This window comes from Mesocricetus auratus, unplaced genomic scaffold, assembly GCF_017639785.1.
Source record: "Mesocricetus auratus isolate SY011 unplaced genomic scaffold, BCM_Maur_2.0 Super-Scaffold_100007, whole genome shotgun sequence".
NCBI classification, from domain to species: Eukaryota; Metazoa; Chordata; class Mammalia; order Rodentia; family Cricetidae; genus Mesocricetus; species Mesocricetus auratus.
This window is the reverse complement of record NW_024429191.1, coordinates 72,334,962-72,354,942: the sequence shown is the minus strand read 5'-3', so window position 1 is coordinate 72,354,942 and position 19,981 is coordinate 72,334,962. Positions and strand designations below refer to the sequence as shown.

Below are 19,981 nucleotides of genomic sequence, written 5' to 3'. Positions count from 1 at the left end.
TGATAAAGCCGCTTGGGAGGTACATGACAGATTCCTGGGTCCCTTCCTTGACGGCTAGACCCTAAGAGTGCCTGAAAAAACTGATACTTGTGGGGAAGACATTGTGTCTGAGCCAGAACCCTGGGCCCCTGTTGCTGTGTGACTATGGGCAACTGGCAAGGTTTCTCTGGGACTGCTCCATCCCTCACAACTGCTGTAAGGAGTTGGTGAGGTCACATTTAAACTGAAGGTAACACTGGGCAATGTCAGTTTGCTCTCCAGTCCCCTTGAAACCCACTTATTGTGATCCTCCCTAGCCTTGTTCCTCTAAGGATGAGAAAGGGAGCTTTGCCCTCAGAATCTCCTTGCTTCCTTGGGTAGGGGTAGGGGTCAACTGAAGCTTTCTCTCTCTCTTTTGGGGGGGGTTTAATTTTACAAGACAGGGTTTCCCCGTAGCTTTGGGAGCTGTCCTGGAACTCATTCTGGAGACCAGGCTGGCCTCGAACTCACGGAGATTCTACCTGCCTCTGCCTCCCGAGAGCTGGGATTAAAGACCTGCACCACCACCACCTGGGTTTGTTTGTTTGTTTTTTGTTTTTGTTTTTTTTTTGTTTTTTTGTTTTTGTTGTTTTTGAGGCAGGGTTACTCTGTGTAGCTTTGGAGCCTTTCCTGGAACTAGCTCTTGTAGACCAGGCTGGTCTTGAACTCACAGAGATCCGCCTGCCTCTGCCTCCTGAGTGCTGGGATTAAAGGCGTGTGCCACCACCCCAGACTCCAAGGCTTTTTCCTCTTGGAAGTGTCCACATGCAGCCAGCAGGACCTGGGGGGGGGGGCACTGAGCAGAAGCAGATGCAGTGAGCATGTGCAGCGAGCATGCCTGATGCTACCCTGTGTCTGTTCCATCCCTGCCCATTTCTGTCCCCAACTCCCATTCAAGACGGCACTGGGAGGAGAATGCAGGTGGGCTGCAAGTGCTCTGCCTCTGAAGAGAGAGGCAGGGCTGAGAGGATCTTTCCAGATTCTTGCCCCAGCAGCCCTAGGGTGGGAGGCTGGGGGGGCTCACCATGGGGTGTAGGAGTTCACTCATGCTTTAAAGGGCAGGCAAAAATTAACCAAAGAGTCAGGTTACAGAGCCTGTAATTAGAGCCCACGGGGAGGAAGCAGGGGTCCCTGTATGCAAGCAGAGAAGTCAGTCTACACAGGGTGGCAGGGCCTTCTCTTCTAAGAAAGGGCAGTGCCAGTGGACCCATAGGATGGGGAAGGGTGAGAGAGGGGGAGTGAGGAAGGGAGGGACTGAATAGTTCAGAAATAGAGGCAGCGCAGCCCCAAGTCAGGGAGCACTCAGGCTGGAGGCGGGCGGGGCCAGAGAGAGGAACTGGCCCCAAAAGCTGTTCTTGAAGACCATGCAGATTCAGTTGGTTTTCATGTTAAGGGCCAGGAGAAGCCACTGGAGACAGTTTGGATAAGACAGCTTCTTGGCCCAGCTTTGGACAGTGGCCAGGTGGTAATGTCCATTCCTTCCCAGCACACAGATCTAGAAGCCCAGTAGGTGGGATCAGAAAGCAACCTGCCCTTCTCACAAAGGAGTCTCTCTCCAGGCTTGGGGACCCCTGCCCCTGCCCCTGCCCCTGCCCCCTTACCCTGGTGCAGCTGCCTATGGGTCTCGTGCCAGGTGCCTCCTCTGTGGGATTGATAGGAGGCTCTAACTCCAGGCTCGGGCTTGCCTGGGGTGGGGCAGTTGATCCGTGCAAGAGCAGCAGCAGCAGTCTCAGCCGAGTCCCAGATTGCAGTGTTGGCCTCACTGCAGCCTGGTTTCCTGCCGTGTGCCTTTGTGAGCTGACACAAAGCAGATGGACGTGCACTGGGCCTAGCACAGGCTCCCGGCTCCCTGCACACAGCCTGCTGAAGCCCTGCGACCCCAGCAAGAGGAAGGGCTCATTAGGGAAAGCTTTCCAAGCCCGGACTAGCAGAGATGAATAGGACTTTGTGTTTGATCCCAAAAACCGCTTCATGCACTGGGAGAGCTACAAAATAGCAAAAATAACCAGCCTTGCTAGTGAGCACTTGTGGCCTATTAGTTGGGCTGAGTAGGCTGACTAAAGTGAGTGGGCTGACATGTCACTGGGAACCTAAGCAGTACCCAAAGGGCAGGGCTGACCTCCAGGGCTGATGGAGAACTAACTACTTTTTCCTTTTTTGGATAGGGTCCTGGTCTTGGACAAAGGAGTAGTAGCTGAATTTGATTCTCCAACCAACCTCATTGCAGCTGGAGGCATCTTCTATGGGATGGCCAAAGACGCAGGACTCGCCTAAGATACATTCCAAGGGGTTTCTTCCTTGTCTAAATTGACAGCAAGTATCTGCAGAATGGACTTGATGGCAATGAGTGGTGGCATTTGTGAGATTATTATTTTTTATTATTATTGTTGTTCTGCAAATTGCCTTACAGACTAGCCATACTTGATACCAAAATGAGAAAGTGAGTTGGAGTCTAGTTCAAAGTCAAGTCCAGCCCAGTGCCTGGGTCTCCCAGTCCTACTCTCCCGTTGTTGCCATACTGCAGTTTTTAAGAGACGTCAGTCACCACTACATTTTCATATTTTTCATTTTTTTTTAAAACAAATCTTCCTCCTTCTGAGCCAGGGACTGCTAGGTCAGGCTGTCCCAGGAACGGAGTGCCTGTGTTGGTGCTGTCTGAATGCACTTCAGACAGGACACTGATGAAATAAAGCTGTGTGGCCAACAGCATACACACCACGTGTTGCCTTCTTTTGCCTGTTTCCAAAGTCTGGAGTTAGAACCTTTATGAAGAACCAAGACAGGCGGATGCCCTCCTACACTTTCTACACTGGCTGAGTTATCTGAAACCTTCAGACCTAAAAGTTTTGGCTGCAAATATCATCTGCATAGCCAAAATTTGCAGCGAAATTACAGTCCCTCCCACTCTGCAGGGCAAAGGCTAGGAAAGGTAAGAAATAAAGGCCCTGGAATCTGACCTGAAGCCTTGGCTTCTTGGAAGAGCTGTTGAGAAGCTTCTGGGTCCGTCATTGTTGTCTTCCAAGCCTGTTCTCCGGGGGCTAAAGTGTGTGTGAGCTCTCCCCTCCTGGCTCCTTTAGATGCCTGTTCACCAGGAAGGCCATTTCTTATCCGAAGGTCAGCTGGGTGAACAGGAAGGTCAGAATTGTCCCAGGTCCCGGCCCCCTCAGCCCCGGAGCCATTTTGAATGAGTCAACAAAGGCTTATTTTCTGCAGAGTTCACCTGGTACCACCAGGGCTGCTTCTGGAACGGGTCTCTTTTGTCACCTACTCGGCCTTCCCCCCCCATGGGTACCCTTACTCTCGGTGCAAAGTTACTGCTGCAGGTGGTGGCTGTTTCCTTTCTTCTCCCTAAGTGCTTGGCAGTCACTGAGGAGATGGCTCCTTTGATCTGCTTTTCTATATGCCCTGGGTCGGCCTATGCTGCAGGACCATTTGTTAAAGGTTAATCACATTGTTTTTGGCAGGCTGTTTCTGGCCAGGATGTTTATGAGTATATGGAAGGCAACTTCCATCCTTGTGGCAGTGCAAGGATGAAAGCACAAATGCCCAAGTTATTCTGCCTCTCCTTGGTGCTAAGAAAAGGTCTCTGCTGTGCTCTCTGATTTATTAGAACAATTTGGCATGACGTCTGCTATGTGAGGCGCTAGCTGGCCTAAACCAACAGGAATTCATTCAGCATGCTTCTCGGCTAAGGATCTGAAGGTGTGAGGCTGTTTCCTCTCCTGTCTTGGGAGTCTGCTTCTGAACTCACTGAGGCCATGACAGGTGCTGACAGCCCAAAGGGGAGGCTCAGTTGTGTCAAGTAAATCAGATAATCTAAAAATGTGGTTAATAGGGGATGACCTCTATCTGGCTGGCTCAGTGACTCCAGGGAAACGAAGTGACTGCTGTGAACTGGGAGGGAAGACGCCACACTGAATCTGTCTCCAGATGCTCCCGACAGGGCGTGAGTGCTACTGGAACAGCAGTGGCAGGGGGTGGAGGAGGCTTAGCCCGAGAGCTGCTCCTTCTCTTTTCCCTCTGCAGTGCCAGCCCCATGGGACTTTACAGCAATTTGAACCCTCTGTGATTAGAATACTGTGCTGTTTAGAAGGGCAAAATGAGAGGAAATGGACTTGGTCAGTTAACGTTTAATTTTCATAATACCTGTTATGCTTGAACAGTCAACAACACATGAGGAAAAGTCCCCGTGAATGTTTACACACAGTGTGAACACATGCTTTAAATATGCCTGGAGAAGGGTAAGAGCACTCAGTTAACAAAGCTGAAAAGAAAATACCTTGTTATAAATTACACAAAGCATACAAAAATATTTCTCTGAATGCATAGATTAAGACTTCAGACTCACCTAAGAACAACCATGTGTCTTCATCCCACTGCCAGAGGCAATGACCACAGAGGACCAGGAAAGGACAGGCTACTGGGCAGGGCCATGTGGGACCTGTCCCCCCATTTGGGACACTGAGAGCCTTGGTCACTCTGCTTCTGAACTCTGTAGCACGCTCCTGTGGCCCACCTCCCAGCCAGGTCTCTACTGTTTCTGAGCATCTCTAAACAACTGGGGTAGCTGAAGGAGTTTGAACCCGTCATTTAGACATGAATTAATACTGAATTTATTTCTTTCACGATAGAATCACACTCAATTGTATCAGTAAACTAAGTTTTCCAAAGCAAATTGGGGAGGGGGGGTTAGTACATCTGGATAAAGTAGTTTCTGATGAGTTGAAACTCCAGGGAGGTTTCTTCATTAAAGCTCTGGGGAGAAGGGGTGATGAGCAACCGCCACTCTTCTGTGCAAACTCTCTACAAGGGGGAAGTCACCAGCTCTACCAGTGTGGGTATGATTAAGTCACTACACACACTGACCCCACGAAGCTGGCCTTGAAGAACACTTTAACCGCATTTTAGCATTCAGGTGGCAGCGGGAAGCCATTACCTCAGCACAACACTCTCTTCCATTGACATCTGCATGTTTTCATTCAACTGCAGCGTTCTAATAAAATTAATAGTCAGGAAGTTAAGTTTCTTTGGAAACTCTAGGCACTCTGGGGAGAAAGCTTAAGACAGCAGGGATCCTTGTCAACAGCTGCTCCAGCCCCTGCTCTCCTGTTCGTCTGCATGGGCCAGGTCCTATTCCTAAAGTTAAGCTATGGCAGCAAAACGGAGACTTTTCCATTTGAATGATGCTGAGGAGAAGGGGAGGACTCTCTGAAAGCACTCTTGGAAAAGAGTCTTACGCCATGCTCCAGAGTCGGATCAGGTGCTCACAACTGACTGTCAGGTGGATTGGTGGGGGATTCCTAAGATTCAACAATTTGTTTACAAAAAAAAAAAAACAACAGATCTCAGAGTTATGTAAAAATCCTAATAATTTCCAAAATAACCTTTATCTTTGATACAAAAATAAAGATGCTAACTCCTTTAGTTCAGTTTCCCACAATGACCGTTAAAACAGCAACGAATTCAGGCTCAGAAACTGCTTTTCGTTTCTGGTGGGAAGTGAGAGTGGTGGATGCGGACCAGCAGTGTTTGTGCTCTTCTCAATGGTGCAATTCAACAAGGATGGCAGGAACTGGTTCCTTTACAAAGCACTGGAGAGCCCTCTAGTGACTGGAGAGGGCAGGAGAAGCAAGGATGACCGTCCTCAAACAGTGGCAGTCATGAGTGGGCACAAAAGAAAAGTGGGGGAGGGGAAGCTCTTTTGGTTAACAGCCTATTTACAGTTAGGTAACTATTTTTTAAATACTTTAAACCTGAGTAACATTTATAAATATGCTATATGAAGCCTCACAGCCACAGGTCACACCAGAGTCCTCTGTCCAGTACCTGTGCTTTCTTCCCCAGTCCTCCTCCCTAGTCAGTTCAAAATCTCAGGGGCGTGGTAAGCATGCAACACCAAGGGAGTGCGCCTGGCCCTTTAGGTGCACCGCACCACAGGTGGCTGGAAACAGGTCCACGCTCTCAGTGCCTGCTTCAACACTCTCTAGATTCTGCACACGAAACACTGGCTATCTATCGTACCTCTGGCTTCTGCCTCTCAAGACTACTTTTCAGCTGTTCAAAGATTCAGCAATAGGTTTATTGTGCACCAAGAGGCTTGGAAGAGTGGCACCGCTGCTGGGGGGGTTGGGGTTCCCTGCTGCTGAGGCAGGATATTAGTGTACACTACGCAGTGACACCAGGGGCCCTGGTGGGCATCCAAGGCTTTGGGATCAATGGCTTGTCCTTTGGCCCAGAGGTGACACAAACTGTCACAATACTCAGTGATAAAGACCCTGCTGCATTAGTATGTCAGTTTGGAAGCTCTCCGGTTATAGCAAGGCCTCTCAGTCAGTGTGGATGCAGCGTTTCTAAACAGAAAATTATTCTCACTGATCATCAGAACCAGCTCCAGCTCTTGGAAGTCCTGGAGTCGCGCAACATCTTTGTCCTAAAACAAAATAGAGCAATGGGTTAAAATTTTCTTTCCATTTAGTTACTTTTTTATTACATTTGTTTATTTTGTATGCACACGTTTTTATCATGCATGATCACATGTGGAGGACACCTGTGGGAATTGGTTCTCTCAGGTCATCAGGCTTAGCAGCAAACGTCTTTACCCACTAAGCCATTGCTGTCAGCCCAAGGCAACAGATTAGCAGAAGCAGCTTGTGTCTGTGTTTGGTGGGCTGTACTGATGCTAGTATCTTGGTCCATCTTCAATCTAGAATGAAAATGAAATCCCTGGGGCAGCTAAGCAACAATTAGTCCCCAGGTATAACTTGGGCAAGATGGAAAAGGTCCTAACAGTCTCTGATACAGTATGCTGTAGGAATGAACCCCACAAAGCTATCCGCCCATCAGGGCGGGGACAAGGTAGAGATAAAAGGAAGTGAAAGGAAAAGGGGCTCCCCTTTTTCTCCTGGAAGCCAGCCACGCTTCTAACTCCTGGTCTGTGCGACTCTCTCTCTCTGGTAAATAAATATATTGTTTTCCCTATATAGCATCGAATATTGTTATAGTATGCGAATGCCCTGAGTGGACAGGCAGGTAGCTATCAGTTCTCCTCAGGAACTCAGAAAAGCGAGAAGCTTGATGCTAGAGAAACCATTGCTGGCTGGTTAATCACACAGATGCCCAGGTATGCCGCATCTCACCATACACAGAATAAATCCTAATACAGCACTAAGGCAAACCCCACAGGTCACTATGGGAACAACTGAAACAGGCCCCTGTAACATTCTGTTATCTTCCAACCTTCAAAAATGCCAGTGTATTCGAATGTAGTAGTTCACACCTTTAATGCCAGCACTCAAGTAGATGAGGCAGGAGGACTGCCATAAATCCACTGCTGGCCTGGGACAAACAATAAATACCAAGGCAGCTAGAGCTATATATCAAGACTCTGTGTCAAAATAAATAAGTGAACAAGTAAGCCAGGGTCTCTGTGGACTCAGATGAAGGGAAAGAAAGCTTATGGACTGTGTTTGGTTGGAACTTGAACTCAAGGCTTTGCACATGACAAGCATACACTTGACCACTGAGCTATGGCCTCAGCTCTCCTTAACCCTTTGCTACTGGCTTTCCCTTCAGCTATGACCCAAAAACCAAGGAAGAAGTTAGGTGTGTTCCAAATGCAGACAGCAGCCACTCACTTGTGCTGGAGCAGACGTCTTACCTTTCTCAGCAGAGTATTGGGTAACTTTCTGATCTTTTCCACTTGGTCTGGATTAACACCCAGCTCACAGCAACTCACTCTGAGCAGTTCTTGGTAGGTAAGCTCTTGTCTGTCCAGTTCAATTTCTATGAAATCATTTTCCCGAAGAGATGGGTTCTGAATTCTCACCTTGAGTACCAGCTCTAGAAAATGAGAGAAAGTAATGGTACTGCATAGTCTGGTATAGCTCAGAGTATATAATTTAAGGTCTGCACCACCCACTGAGAAAACATAGGCCAGTCAGTAGAGTTTGTTTATACCATCTGTGGCTCTGTTGGGACAGTTTCCTGCATTGTCTTCTCTGCTATGGTTCACGAAGCAAAAGGGGTTGGGAGCAGTCATCCTAGCTATATAAGGGTCACTAATTTCTGTCACTGGACATAAGGAGGTAAAGACTCCAGAAGGGTTTGAGTACCAATTACACATGAGTAGGGAAAGGAGAAGAGGGTCAGAAAGATGGCAAGGGCAAGATGTGGTACCTGAGATACTCTGGCAGGATTCAGCAATTATGGATCTAAAGTTATTTAGGACACCACTCCTTGAAATAAAAACAGTAAAGGAGGCAGGCACGGATTTTATAATACACTTATAATCTTAGCAACAGGAAGTGGAGAGAAAAGGACCATATGTTGCAGGACAGCCTGGACTATATAGTGAGACAGTGTCTCAAAACACCAAAATGATTCATCCTAGCAACTCAGGAAATAGACAGGCAGATCTCTATGAGTTCAAGGCCAGCCTGGTCAATATAGTGAGTTCCAGGCCAGCTTAGGCTATATACCCAAACCAATTAACAAAAACAAACAAACAAAAAATACCAAATCAAAAGAAAAACAGCAAAGGAACAAAAAAAAAGTTAAATCTGAGCATGACTTGAAACACTTCAATTTACTAATAGGGAAGGAGTCCATGCTTGAGAGTAGGTAACACTACATTCCTGAGTCAGAGTTAAAAACAATCTGCCTTTATATTCCAGACCAGGATGTCAAGCTGACTCAAGCCAAGTATTCACATACATTTGTCAATTCTGTCTTGCTCCTAAAGTATGGATCCCTCACAGCATCACAGGTCACAGATATTAGCAGCTATAGTACTAGGTCTTCAAAACTAGGAAGTTAGGTGAAAAGGAAAAGTAAGTGCACACCAGACTCTGGATTTTTACTGGAATTAGAGCTGTCTGAATGAACTTGTAGTTTCTAATGTTCTTAAAATGATGTAAACAATCCAGGCATTCCCTTAACTCAAGCAAGTGGGAGGCACAGGCAAGTGGATCGGATCTCTCTGAATTTAACACTAGCTTGGTCTACATAGTGCTTTTTGGACCAGGCAGAACTACATAGTGAGACTCTGCCAAAACCAGACAAACCATGACCCTAAACACACACATATACAGAAAGAGAAATATATGGCCCGGCGTTGGTGACTCACACCTTTAATCCCAGCACTTGGGAGGCAGAGGCAGGTGGATCTCTATGAGTTCGAGGCCAGCCTGATCTACAGAGCAAGTGCCAGGATAGGCTCCAAAGCTACACAGAGAAACCGTGTCTCAAAAAACCAAAAAGAAAAAGGAAGAAAAATATACATATGTATAAATGTTTATTTGCTTCCTTCTCTTATCCTATTCCTTCTTCACACCATCCATCCCTTCTTTTCCCTAGTTTAGTCTCTAATTAAGCCTAGAACTGTCACACCTATAGCAAACAGAGCACCTACTGCCTAAATCCTACTTTCTACCCAAAAGAACCAGGATTCCTAGAAGAAATGGTGGATTGTAGTGTTGGTGTGGGGAAAATGACACTATAAACCAGGAACATCTTGGTGTACTAGAAATAAGGATGTGTTCCAAGAATAATTGGGATGTGTCCACAGGATAGAAGAACTAGCTTGAAGGGGTTCACAATACTGGCTAAATCAGAAATAATCTGAATATCAAAAGAATGCTTATATCACTGGGCTTTGGTGGTGCAAACCTTTAATCCCAGCACTCAGGAGGCAAAGGCAGGCGGATCCCTGTGAGTTCGAGGCCAGCCTGGTCTACCGAGTGAGTTCCAGGACAGGTTCCAAAACAATACAGAGAAACTCTTTCTTCGGGGGGTGGAGCCCGCACTGTATATAATATGAATTTTGAGTCCAAACAGGAGTGATGGCTCAGTTTAGGAGTACTGGCTGCTCTGCCAGAGGACCTAGGTTCAATTCACAGGGTGGTTCACAACTGGCTGTAACTCACTCCAGGAGATCCAATGCTCTTTTCTAGCCTCTGAGGACACCAGACACATGACATACAGACATCCATGCAGGCAAAACACCCATACTCTTACTCCCCAAAAAAATGTCAGTATGGCTATAAATGAGAAGGAAAAGTCATTTACTGAGATTTGTTTTTATCTTATCCCCCAGACCGGAATTACATAAGGTTGTGAGCAGCCATATGGGTGCTAGGAATTGAACCCAGGTCCTCTGGAAGAGCCGTCAGTGTTCTTAACCACTGAGTCATCTCTCCAGACCCCCAAAGTCCTTCTTTATCTCACCAAATAACTGCTCTTCAAAATTATAGAGGTCAAGAACGATAGGGGTAAAGGGCTAGAGAGATGGGTCAGCTTTTAAGAACACTTGCTGTTCTTCTCCAGGACCAGCGTTTGGTTCCCAGTACCCATGTCACGTGGCTCACAGGGTCTGAAATTCTAGTTCCAGATCTGACACCTTTTTTGGTCTCTACAGGTACTGCACATACATGGCACACTTACATGAAGGCAAAACACTCATATACATTAAAAAGTTAATCTTTTTTTAAAAAGATTTATTTATTTGATATAATGTTCTGTGTGCATGTCTGTCTGCAGGCCAGAAGAAGGCACCAGATCTCATTATAGATGGTTGTGACACACAATGTGGTTGTTGGAAATTGAACTCAGGACCTATGGAAGAGCAGCCATCTATCTCTCCAGCCCATTTTTTAAAATTTTTTTTAAATTTATTTATTTTTTATTTTGTGTGCATTTGTGTTTTGCCTGCATGTATGTCTGTGTGAAGGTGGTGAATCCTGGAGGTACAGACAGTTGTGAGCTGCCATTCGGTTGCTGGGAATTGAACCCGGGTCCTTTGGAAAAGCAGTCAGTGCTCTTAACCACTGAGCCATCTCTCCAGCCCTTGGTGTTTTTTTTTTTTGAGACAGGGTTTCTCTGTGTAGCCCTGGTTGTACTGGAACTCACTCTGTAGACCAGGCTGGCCTCAAACTCACAGAGATCCACCTGCCTCTGCCTCCGGAGTGCTGGGATTAAAAGTGCACTTAAGTCAAGAGAGTTCCTTATATAGGTTCTGGAACTTTTCCCTAACTTTTTAAGTACACCCCAATTAAATAAACAAATGAACTTCATTCATTCAGAGGCTGTTTGCTGTTAAGGCATTACCTTGCATATTAAATGGAAATGCTCCAGTGAAGAAAAATGGTTGAAATGCTGGCGCTGGTCCTGCATATGTCCCATTCTGAGGCTCCAAAGACACCGGTGGCTTGGGTGGGACAGAGGAGAACAGGGAGCGGTTCTGACTCACTGGTGGCTGACACACAGGACCAGGTTTTGTGCTTTCTGGTGTTCTGAGTATGGCAGAAGGGGCAGAAATATCGCCATTCTGAACCAGTGCCATAGAAGTGTGGTCCCTAGAAAAGGCCCCTAGCAGAGGAGGCTCTGTGGGGGGCAGCAATGGAGGTGAGTCATCTGCAGGGGGTGACGCTGCGGGTGTGGAGGAGCCCCCATTCTGCAACTGGATGGAGTCTTCTGCTGCAGGAGTATAGATAAAAGGGAAGGCTGGGTTGGCCAGATAGTTGGGAACAAAGGGAAGTTCTGACTCCTTCTTCAGCTGGGGGAGTTCGTCATCGTCATCAGCTTCTTCCACTTAAAAACAGAAAAATACAGAACATAAAACTTACCAAGAAAGGAGCATGGTGGAAGCTAGTGTCATTTGGGATGTGACAAATACTTTGGTCAGGAATGCCTGCCTCTTCAGGTCAGAAGAGAGAAGAACATTTCATTAGTCTTATGACTACCATTTTTACAAATTAAAAAAAGCACACCTTACAATATTGGCATCCTACAAACAATGGAATCACAACCTTGGCATAGCAATTAATTTAGAAAAATAAGACCAGTTATCTGATCAGTGTCAATGTGGCCAGTAATACCACATCTTAAAGTATTTTCTTGACAAAAATCAAATGTTTCCCACAAACAGACTCACCTCCCATAATCTTTCTGATCTCTCTCCTTGATGTTAACTGCACCGGCATTTCTCCTTTTGTCGTAAGGATCTCTCGGTCAGCCCCTGATTTTAGCAAGTAAGAGACCACCTGGCCATGGTTGCGTTTACATGCCCAGTGTAAACAGGTCCTGTCCCAAAGAAAGGAGAAAGAATGAATGAAAAAGAGAAAAAGTGATTCAAGATTTCAAATTATAAAAATTAGTAAATAAATACACATAAGCTTGTTAAGACTTCAGCTAGAACTCAGAAGCCAAGCTAGTAATCTCAACTTTTCATTTCACAAAGTAGATGATCAAAATATTAATACAGCTAGGCATGGTGGTGCACACCTTTAATCCCAGCACTTGGGAGGCAGAGGCAGTTAGATCTCTGTGAATCCAAGGGTACCTGGTCTACAGAGTGAGTTCCAGGATAGACAAAGCTACATAGTGAGACCCCCTCCCATCTCCAATAATAATAATAAGAGTTATAATAATAATATTTTATTATGCTTAAATTTTATTTTAAAGTTTCATTCTTGTGGCTGGAGCTGTAACTCAATGGTTGAATGCTTGCCTAGAACACACAACGCCTACCTGAGTTCAATCCTAGCACTGCAAAATAAATAAAGTTTTAATTTCTAGACCACAAGAAACATCAACCTATCCCAGGAGTTTCAGTTTCAAAGGTTCCAAAGACTGCTGGCTGCTGATTTCAGTGACACTTCAGGATGCTACTCTATCAGTAACACCCATTAGATCTTGGTCTTTTTAAAACAGATTTCTAGCCAGGCAGTGATGGCCCATGCCTTTAATCCCAGCACCCGGGAGGCAGAGGCAGGTGGATCTCTGTGAGTTCGAGACCAGCCTGGTCTACAAAACTAGTTCTAGGACAGTCTCCAAAGTCACAGAGAAACCCTGTCTCAAAAAAAAAAAAAAAAAAAAAAAAAGCCCCAGATGTTACCTCTTTATTTTAGAAACTATGAAAACTTTATGTGCACCAAGTACCAGCTACAGAGTAAATACTGTCAAGCTAATAACCATCTGCTGTCTGCAATTTCTCTGTCATGTCAGTCATTACGACAGCAAGGACTACTGCATGACAGCAAGGACTACTGCATTAATCTTAGCTGCTTACTCCCTTTTCTTCAGTTTCTTTCATACACGATTTTGAAATTTCCATTTTGCAAAATGCTGACTTTTCTCAATCTCTCCAGACGACTATCAACACATCCTCATCGGCTCAAATGAAACAGTACACACATACTTTTTACTCTGGAGGCACTGAAAGCAAAAATATCAAAAACCAAATTGGTTCAAGAGCAAACCCATGTAACAGAACAGCCTCACTTAAGCAAAACTATTTCCTATTGTATACATAGAGGTGCTGCACAGTCCAAAGAACTACTGTATAGAAATTTAGTTAACATCCCTCAAAAATGCCACTGTAACAGAAGTTGCATCCTCAGATGCAGAGGATTTTTTTTTTCGAGACAGGGTTTCTCTGTGGCTTTGGAGGCTGTCCTAGAACTAACTTTTGTAGACCAGACTGATCTCAAACTCACAGAGATCTGCCTGTCTCTGTCTCCCGAGTGCTGGGATTAAAGGCATGCACCACCATCGCCCCAGCAGGTGCAGAGGATTTTAAAAGACCTCATTCACCAACTCTCTAATCTAACCCAGATAATCATCTTCAGAGTTTACAGCCAAACCCAGATAAGATAATGAACAGAGTAGAGGTTCAACGGAGAGCCCACTAACCTAAGAAGTACAACCATCTGTAAAGTTTACTTGATTTCAATTAAAAGCTGATTTGCTTTGTGTATCTTTACATTAATGATTTAGAGAACGCTAGCTTGAATGACTGGGTGGGAGCCACTCATTCACCATCTATGTCCATTTCATATACTCTTTTAACAAAAACGACTGTCCACGTGGGGAAAACAGGGAAGAGGCTTTTAAAATTATTTTGTTGTGCTGTAACCCAGGGCCTCACACATGCTAAGCAAGTGACTGATCACTAAGCTACATCCTCAGTAGAGGGTGAACAGAAGAAAGCATTTATCTGACATATAGAGAGGTGTGTGTGTGTGTGTGAGAGAGAGAGAGAGAGAGAGAGAGAGAGAGAGAGAGAGAGAGAGAGAGAGAGAGAGAGGGAGAGGGAGAGGGAGAGGGAGAGGGAGAGGGAGAGGGAGAGGGAGAGGGAGAGGGAGAGAGAGAGAGAGAGAGAGAGAGAGAGAGAGAGAGAGAGAAATCAGATTGAACCAATCTCTTCACATATGTTCAGCCACTACTCTACCATTGAACTATATCTCCGGCCCAAGTACTTACTTCTTATCACTTAATTAGTGAACCTAGGATAAAATGGACATTGCTTAGCATAGAGGGATCCAAAATTGCCTTGATTCTAAGCAAACTGCAGCTCAGAGTATGTTTGTATGATGTCTGTGGTATAGGCTTGAAAAATGACTAATTATAGTAAGCAAGCACTCAAAAATGAATAGATCAGGCTGAGAAAATATGCTCCCTTTTGGAAAGCACCTACTTGCTAGTATTACATTACTCAGCCATGAAGAGAGTGAAAGAGTAATAGTGAGTGGAGCAGAGAGACTGAACAAACCACCAGTTGGAGTACTACCATGCAAAATGGGGTTAAGTGGACACAGCATGTCCCAGCCACCCTGTACCCTCAGTGGCCATCATCTGCAGTCTAGAGCTGAGTGGCTATGGCCAGCCATAGCTTACAACCATTGCAGCCAGGCAGTATTTTCAACTTCTTCATAAACTATAATACTCATTTCTAAAGCCAAAGGGGACACATGACACTTGAATTACAATTGATGTGGAAACTCTATTTTTGAACTTCAACTCTTTAAACTTTATATTTGCAGTCAGAATATCCCATTAGGGCTGGAAAGTATTTTAGGCCAGAGGCTTTGGGCATCATTCATCACTGCTGAAGCTGTGGTTACTGAGCAACCAAGAATTGAAAGCAATCACCAGTCTACTTTTCAATGTTGAAAAGAGTTGTCGTCCCCCACCCCCCAGGGGGACTTTTTATGTCTCCCAACATGTTGCCTAATAATAAGAAAATAACAATAGCTAACAGAGACATAATACTTTACATGTTGGACATTGTTCTAAACGCTTTACTCATTTAATCTCCAAAATATCCCATGAGGAGCTGGGTACAGTGGGAGTAGGAAGAAGGTAACTTTTAGGACAAGAGTTAAGGCCAGCCCAGGCAACACAGCAAGACCCAGTCAAAAAAAGAAGGGGGTGAGGGCTGGGAGAGATTGCTCAGCAGACCTTTTGAGCTTTTCCAGAGGTCCTGAGTTCAGTTCCCAGCAACTACAAAGTGGCTCACAGCCATCTAAAATGGGATCTGATGCCCTCTTCTGCCACGCAGGCATACATGAGTAGAGCACTCATATACATAAATAAATCTTTAAAAAAATCTTAAAGAGAGAAAGAAAAGGAAACCTAATATTGTGAACATTCTTCACTCATTTTTTTTTTTTTTTTTTTGGTTTTTCGAGACAGGGTTTCTCTGTGGCTTTGGAGGCTGTCCTGGAACTCACTCTGTAGACCAGGCTGGCCTCAAACTCACAGAGATCCGCCTGCCTCTGCCTCCCAAGTGCTGGGATTAAAGGCGTGCGCCACCAACGCCCGGCTTCTATTCTGCTTTTTTTTTTTAAAGATTTATTTATTTATTACATATACAGTGTTCTGCCAGAAGAGGGCACTAGATTGAATTGTAGATGGTTGTGAGCCACCATATGGTTGCTGGGAATTGAACTCAGGACCCCTGGAAGAGCAGTCAGTGCTCTTAACCTCTGAGCCATCTCTCCAGCCCTCTTCACTCATTTTACAGTCAACAATGCTAGGACAATTAGCAAATAAATAAGCAAAGTATGTATTGTGCTAGGTGGATATTAAGTTTTATGGGACAATAAAGCAGAGTAAGAGATTAGGGTGTGGCAAGGTTTGGGAGGGGAGTTGCACAATTTACTTACTTACTTACTTACTTATTGGTGTTTTGAGACAGGGTTTCTCCATGTAGCCTTGGCTGTCCTGAAACTCTGTAAACCAGGACAGCCTCGGACTCAGAGATCTGCCTGCCTAGGCTTCCTGAGTGCTGGGGTTAGAGGTGTGTACCACCATTGCCCAGCTGGAGTTGCATAATTTTTAACTGACAGCCAAGGAAAAGCTTTACCATGAAGCTAAGACCTGAATAAGGATAGGGAGCAAACCATGGGTATACGGAAGAAAAGCTTTCTAGACAAGAAAGAAGGCAAAATGCAAAAGTCGAGGATGGGGTGTGTTGTTGAGGGAAAGCAAGGAGGCCAAGGGGACTAGAAAGGAGTGAACAAGGAAGCAAGTCTCAAGAGTGGGCCAAAGGTCAGGTAAGGGAGTGGAAATGGGCTTCTTCTCAGTGTAACACGGGAGCCACTAGAGGACTTAGAGTAACTTAGACCTAAGTCAGGGTCCCTCAGACCACTAGTTAAGGTGATAATATAAGCAAGGAGACTATGTACTATCTAGCAAGATAAACGGTGGTGGTTTTGTATGGCAGTGTGACAGCAGAGTTTGTGAGAGGTAGTCAGATCCCATCTGAGCATGAAGGCGGCAGAACTGGCTGATCCTATGAAGACAGTGATGGGGACAGTGCCAGTATTCTGGCCTGGTCACATAAGAGGCTGAGATGAGGTCTCAAAGCAGTAGGCCAAGAGCATAAGGTGGGAAAAGGGGAATCTAGGAATTCACTCTTGGATTGAACTGATTGGCGTGGGTTGGAATTAAATCTACAGGAAGCCTCATCACATTACTTCAGACTCACCTGACGCTCACTGTGTATCTGGCAAGGGCAGGCAGTGTGCTAGGGGGTCAAGCATTGGATTCATTTTCAGCTCCTACCACTTACTTAGCAGCTAACAGTAATGTAATGTGGACTTTCTAAACCCCAAATTTAGTAATTTAGGGACATTTTGAAAATTGGATGGTTTACTTAATTTTCTTGGGGCCTCAGTTTCTTCATCTTTAAGATGGAAAAAACAATCACTGATGTCCCCAAATAGTCGTTAATATGTCAAGTGTTCAGAACTACATCTGTGCCACAGAGCATGTTCATTAGAGAGTAGCTACTTATTATCCTTCCTCTTGATAAATGCTAAAACCCATCTGAAATAACTGAAAGTGACTCGGACAAGATCATACAGCTAAGCAGGCAGAAACCTGCAGCAAGACCAGGCCCATTATTCTGTAAAACACTGCTTCCCAGTGCCAAAACAGTAACTCACAGCTTTTGGACTTCATGGCAAGGCAAACACAACTACAAGTTTTTTTTTTTATTCCTAACACTTCAAACAAGACAAAGTAGTGCCCACTGTCTCATAGCTGTGGACAGTTATCCAGATAGTTTCTTTAGGAATGGAGGCAGGTGGATTTCTGACAAAGCAAGGAAACCTCAATTCTGATTCCGATGTCATATTAAGAATTGTGCAACCAGGACAAAACATTCTCTGGAATTCAAATGCTCTCCAGTGCCCTTTCAATTCCAAAATGTACTATTCGATTTACGGGGAGGGGTGGGGGGGGTGTTCAAACTTATTGTAACTTTGAACTAGCAAAAGAGGCTAGTTCAAACATTATCCGGATTAAGCAAAAATTGAAATGGAAATGCAAAAAAGGGCAGACTAATACTACATTGTGTAACTTGAAATAAAGCCTTAGGTGAAATTCTCCGTTGGAAATTATGCTAAGAAAACAAAACACTCCACAGGGCAAACAAATGAGTTGCCTCACAACAGGCAGCTGTAGGCAGTAGCAAATTACTGTTGCATTGAAACAACAGAGGCAAGTGGTGGGGTTTTTGTAGTTGTTTCTTTTCTCCTGGTCTTGGCTAAAGAAATAGTGCTGGATCTAAGACTGGCATTTGCTCGATTGCTTATGCTTTCATCTCTACAAGAAGTGTTCTTCAAAAGCGCCCAGGGCAAAATAATTCAAGCCTGATGAAATCCAGAGCAGAGTCGCTGAGAATCAAAGCCTCTAGTGTCACCTTTCGGGCCAAGATAGCCAAGGGGTGCCGGGAATGGCGTGAGCTCTAGTGTCCTGGAGGGCGCTGGCCGCGGTGGACCACGTAGGGTATGATTTGGGGAGCTCCTGACTGCTGGGGACAGTGAGGCCAGGGCTAGTCTAACCTGCGAGACCTGAGGTACCAGCCTTCACCTTAGCCTGCACCCTGGGTCAAGGCTGACAGCTCCGTGCCCCGAGCTAGGAGCCCTGAACCCTAGGCCTCCCCCGCTCGCCACTTACCAGCCGTTGACCTCATTTTGGGAGTTCACATCCACCCCGCTCTCCACCAGTTTCTGCACCTCCCGAATGTCCCCCAAGGCCGCGGCCTCCCGCAGCCTCTCCTGCTGCTCCTTCTGCTCTAGGAGGGCGTTCATCTTCCCCAGGGCCCCGCGCCCCCGGCCGCCCCGCCCCGAGCCCGTCAGCGCCGCCGCCTCCTCCGCGGCCCGCTCCCGGCCATGGGGAGGGAGCGTCGGGTTCGGCCGCCCCACTCGCGCCTCCCCTCGCGCCCGGCCCGGGCCCTATGCTCCCGCCCGCCCTCTGACTGATGCCCGGCTGTTCGCGGTCCGCAGGCCCAGGCCTCCTCCCACGCCGCGCCTCCTGAGGCCGGCTCAGGGGGACTCTATTTAGTGTGACAACACTAACCCAGATACTTTTCGTTCCGACCCACAGCCCCTCCGCCCCAGCCGGCTGTTTATGTAACCAGTGCTACTGCACTGGACTATCTGCTGTGATTCATTGGCTATTTTTAGACCTCCCAGCTTCCAGCGAGGAGGACCCACACAGGAATAGTTGGGGGGCGGAGGGCCCCGATATGTTTGGGAGCCAGAAAAGCCTTATCCTCTGAAGCAGACTGTTTAGCAGCCATTAAAAATAATTGGTGGTTTTCCACCCCCGCCCCCAAGTTTGGTTAGTTCGTTTTCTTTATCTGAGCCAATTTTTGCCCAGCAGGACGGGAAATAGGCTGAAAAGGATCCTACTATAATATGCCATTATTTGGAGATAGACGACACCGTTCTTTCTTATTTATGTCGATGCTTGGGACCATTCAGCTAGAATATTTATTTCAGTTGTTACTGTTTTACCCCTTACCGTTTTTAAGCAGAAATTCTTCTAACTTGGCTTTCATGAAAAAATAACATTGTTTACAGTTTATAAAATGCAGCTCATTCTATCTTATAAATTATAATTAATTACTCTGTAAGTCTTGTAAGGAAAGGGGAGGGGAGCCCTTAGTCATCCAGGTCTTGATCCTAGGTGCTGAGGGTAGAGCTATGGTGTGTTCATAAACAGCACTGTGCAGTACTCCTTGCCTAAACCAGCTAATGAGGGCCTCGGATGGCACTGTTCTACTACCCAGTGAGAGAAACATGAAATATTGTTTTGCTGAGCCCAGGTGCCTCGGAGAGGTCCCTGATGTGGCTCTGGCTAGAACTTTGCAGATGGGGTGAGAAATTAGGAAAGTGCCCTGGGAGGCCGAAAGAAAGGCCTGAACAAAGAGGAGATGAAATAGGAAAGGATAAATTTAGGTATAGAATCTTTATTTTCATTTCTCGGGGCTGCCAAGGGCTCACAGCATGCATTCATCTTGTTACTGTTTAAGAAAAAGCAATGTCTGTTTTCTGTGATACAGTAATTCACAGAGTACACACTGCACACCAGGAGTGATGGATATCAACTGACTAAGCACTTAAATTGACCCCAGTGGAAAATTGGAACTCTGCTTGAGCTTGTATGTTTGTTTCCCCAATTTACAATCTAATTCTTAGATGCAGCATGGTACTCCATCTGATGCGGATGTGAATAGCATTGGAACTCAGTCTTTTAACACAATCTGAGCAATGTGGAAAGAAACAGTAGTCTTAAAAAGAGACCATTTAAGCCGGGTGTTGGTGGCTCACACCTTTAATCCCAGCACTCGGGAGGCAGAGGCAGGTGGATCTCTGTGAGTTCAAGGCCAGCC

The 19,981-nt window shown here is 45.8% G+C and overlaps 2 protein-coding genes across 2 annotated transcripts in view; one reads left to right on the top strand and one right to left on the bottom strand.

Moving 5' to 3' along the window:
* Positions 1–2,729, top strand: part of Abcc3 (ATP binding cassette subfamily C member 3) — a 51,382-nt gene extending 48,653 nt beyond the window's left edge. The window contains exon 31 of the mRNA XM_005075837.4: positions 2,184–2,729. Coding sequence (XP_005075894.1) covers positions 2,184–2,292 — 109 coding nt within the window. The 3' untranslated portion in view covers positions 2,293–2,729. The remainder of the gene's footprint in view (positions 1–2,183) is intronic.
* Positions 2,730–4,133: 1,404 nt separating this feature from the next.
* On the bottom strand, positions 4,134–18,430 carry Ankrd40 (ankyrin repeat domain 40). Its single transcript, XM_005075835.4, has 5 exons — positions 18,262–18,430; positions 11,948–12,096; positions 11,122–11,604; positions 7,676–7,857; positions 4,134–6,448 (listed from the first exon to the last, which is right to left on the bottom strand). Exons 1-5 carry the CDS (start codon positions 18,393–18,395, stop codon positions 6,302–6,304), a joined length of 1,095 nt encoding a protein of 364 aa, XP_005075892.1. The 5' UTR covers positions 18,396–18,430; the 3' UTR covers positions 4,134–6,301.
* Between the last annotated feature and the right edge of the window lie 1,551 nt (positions 18,431–19,981).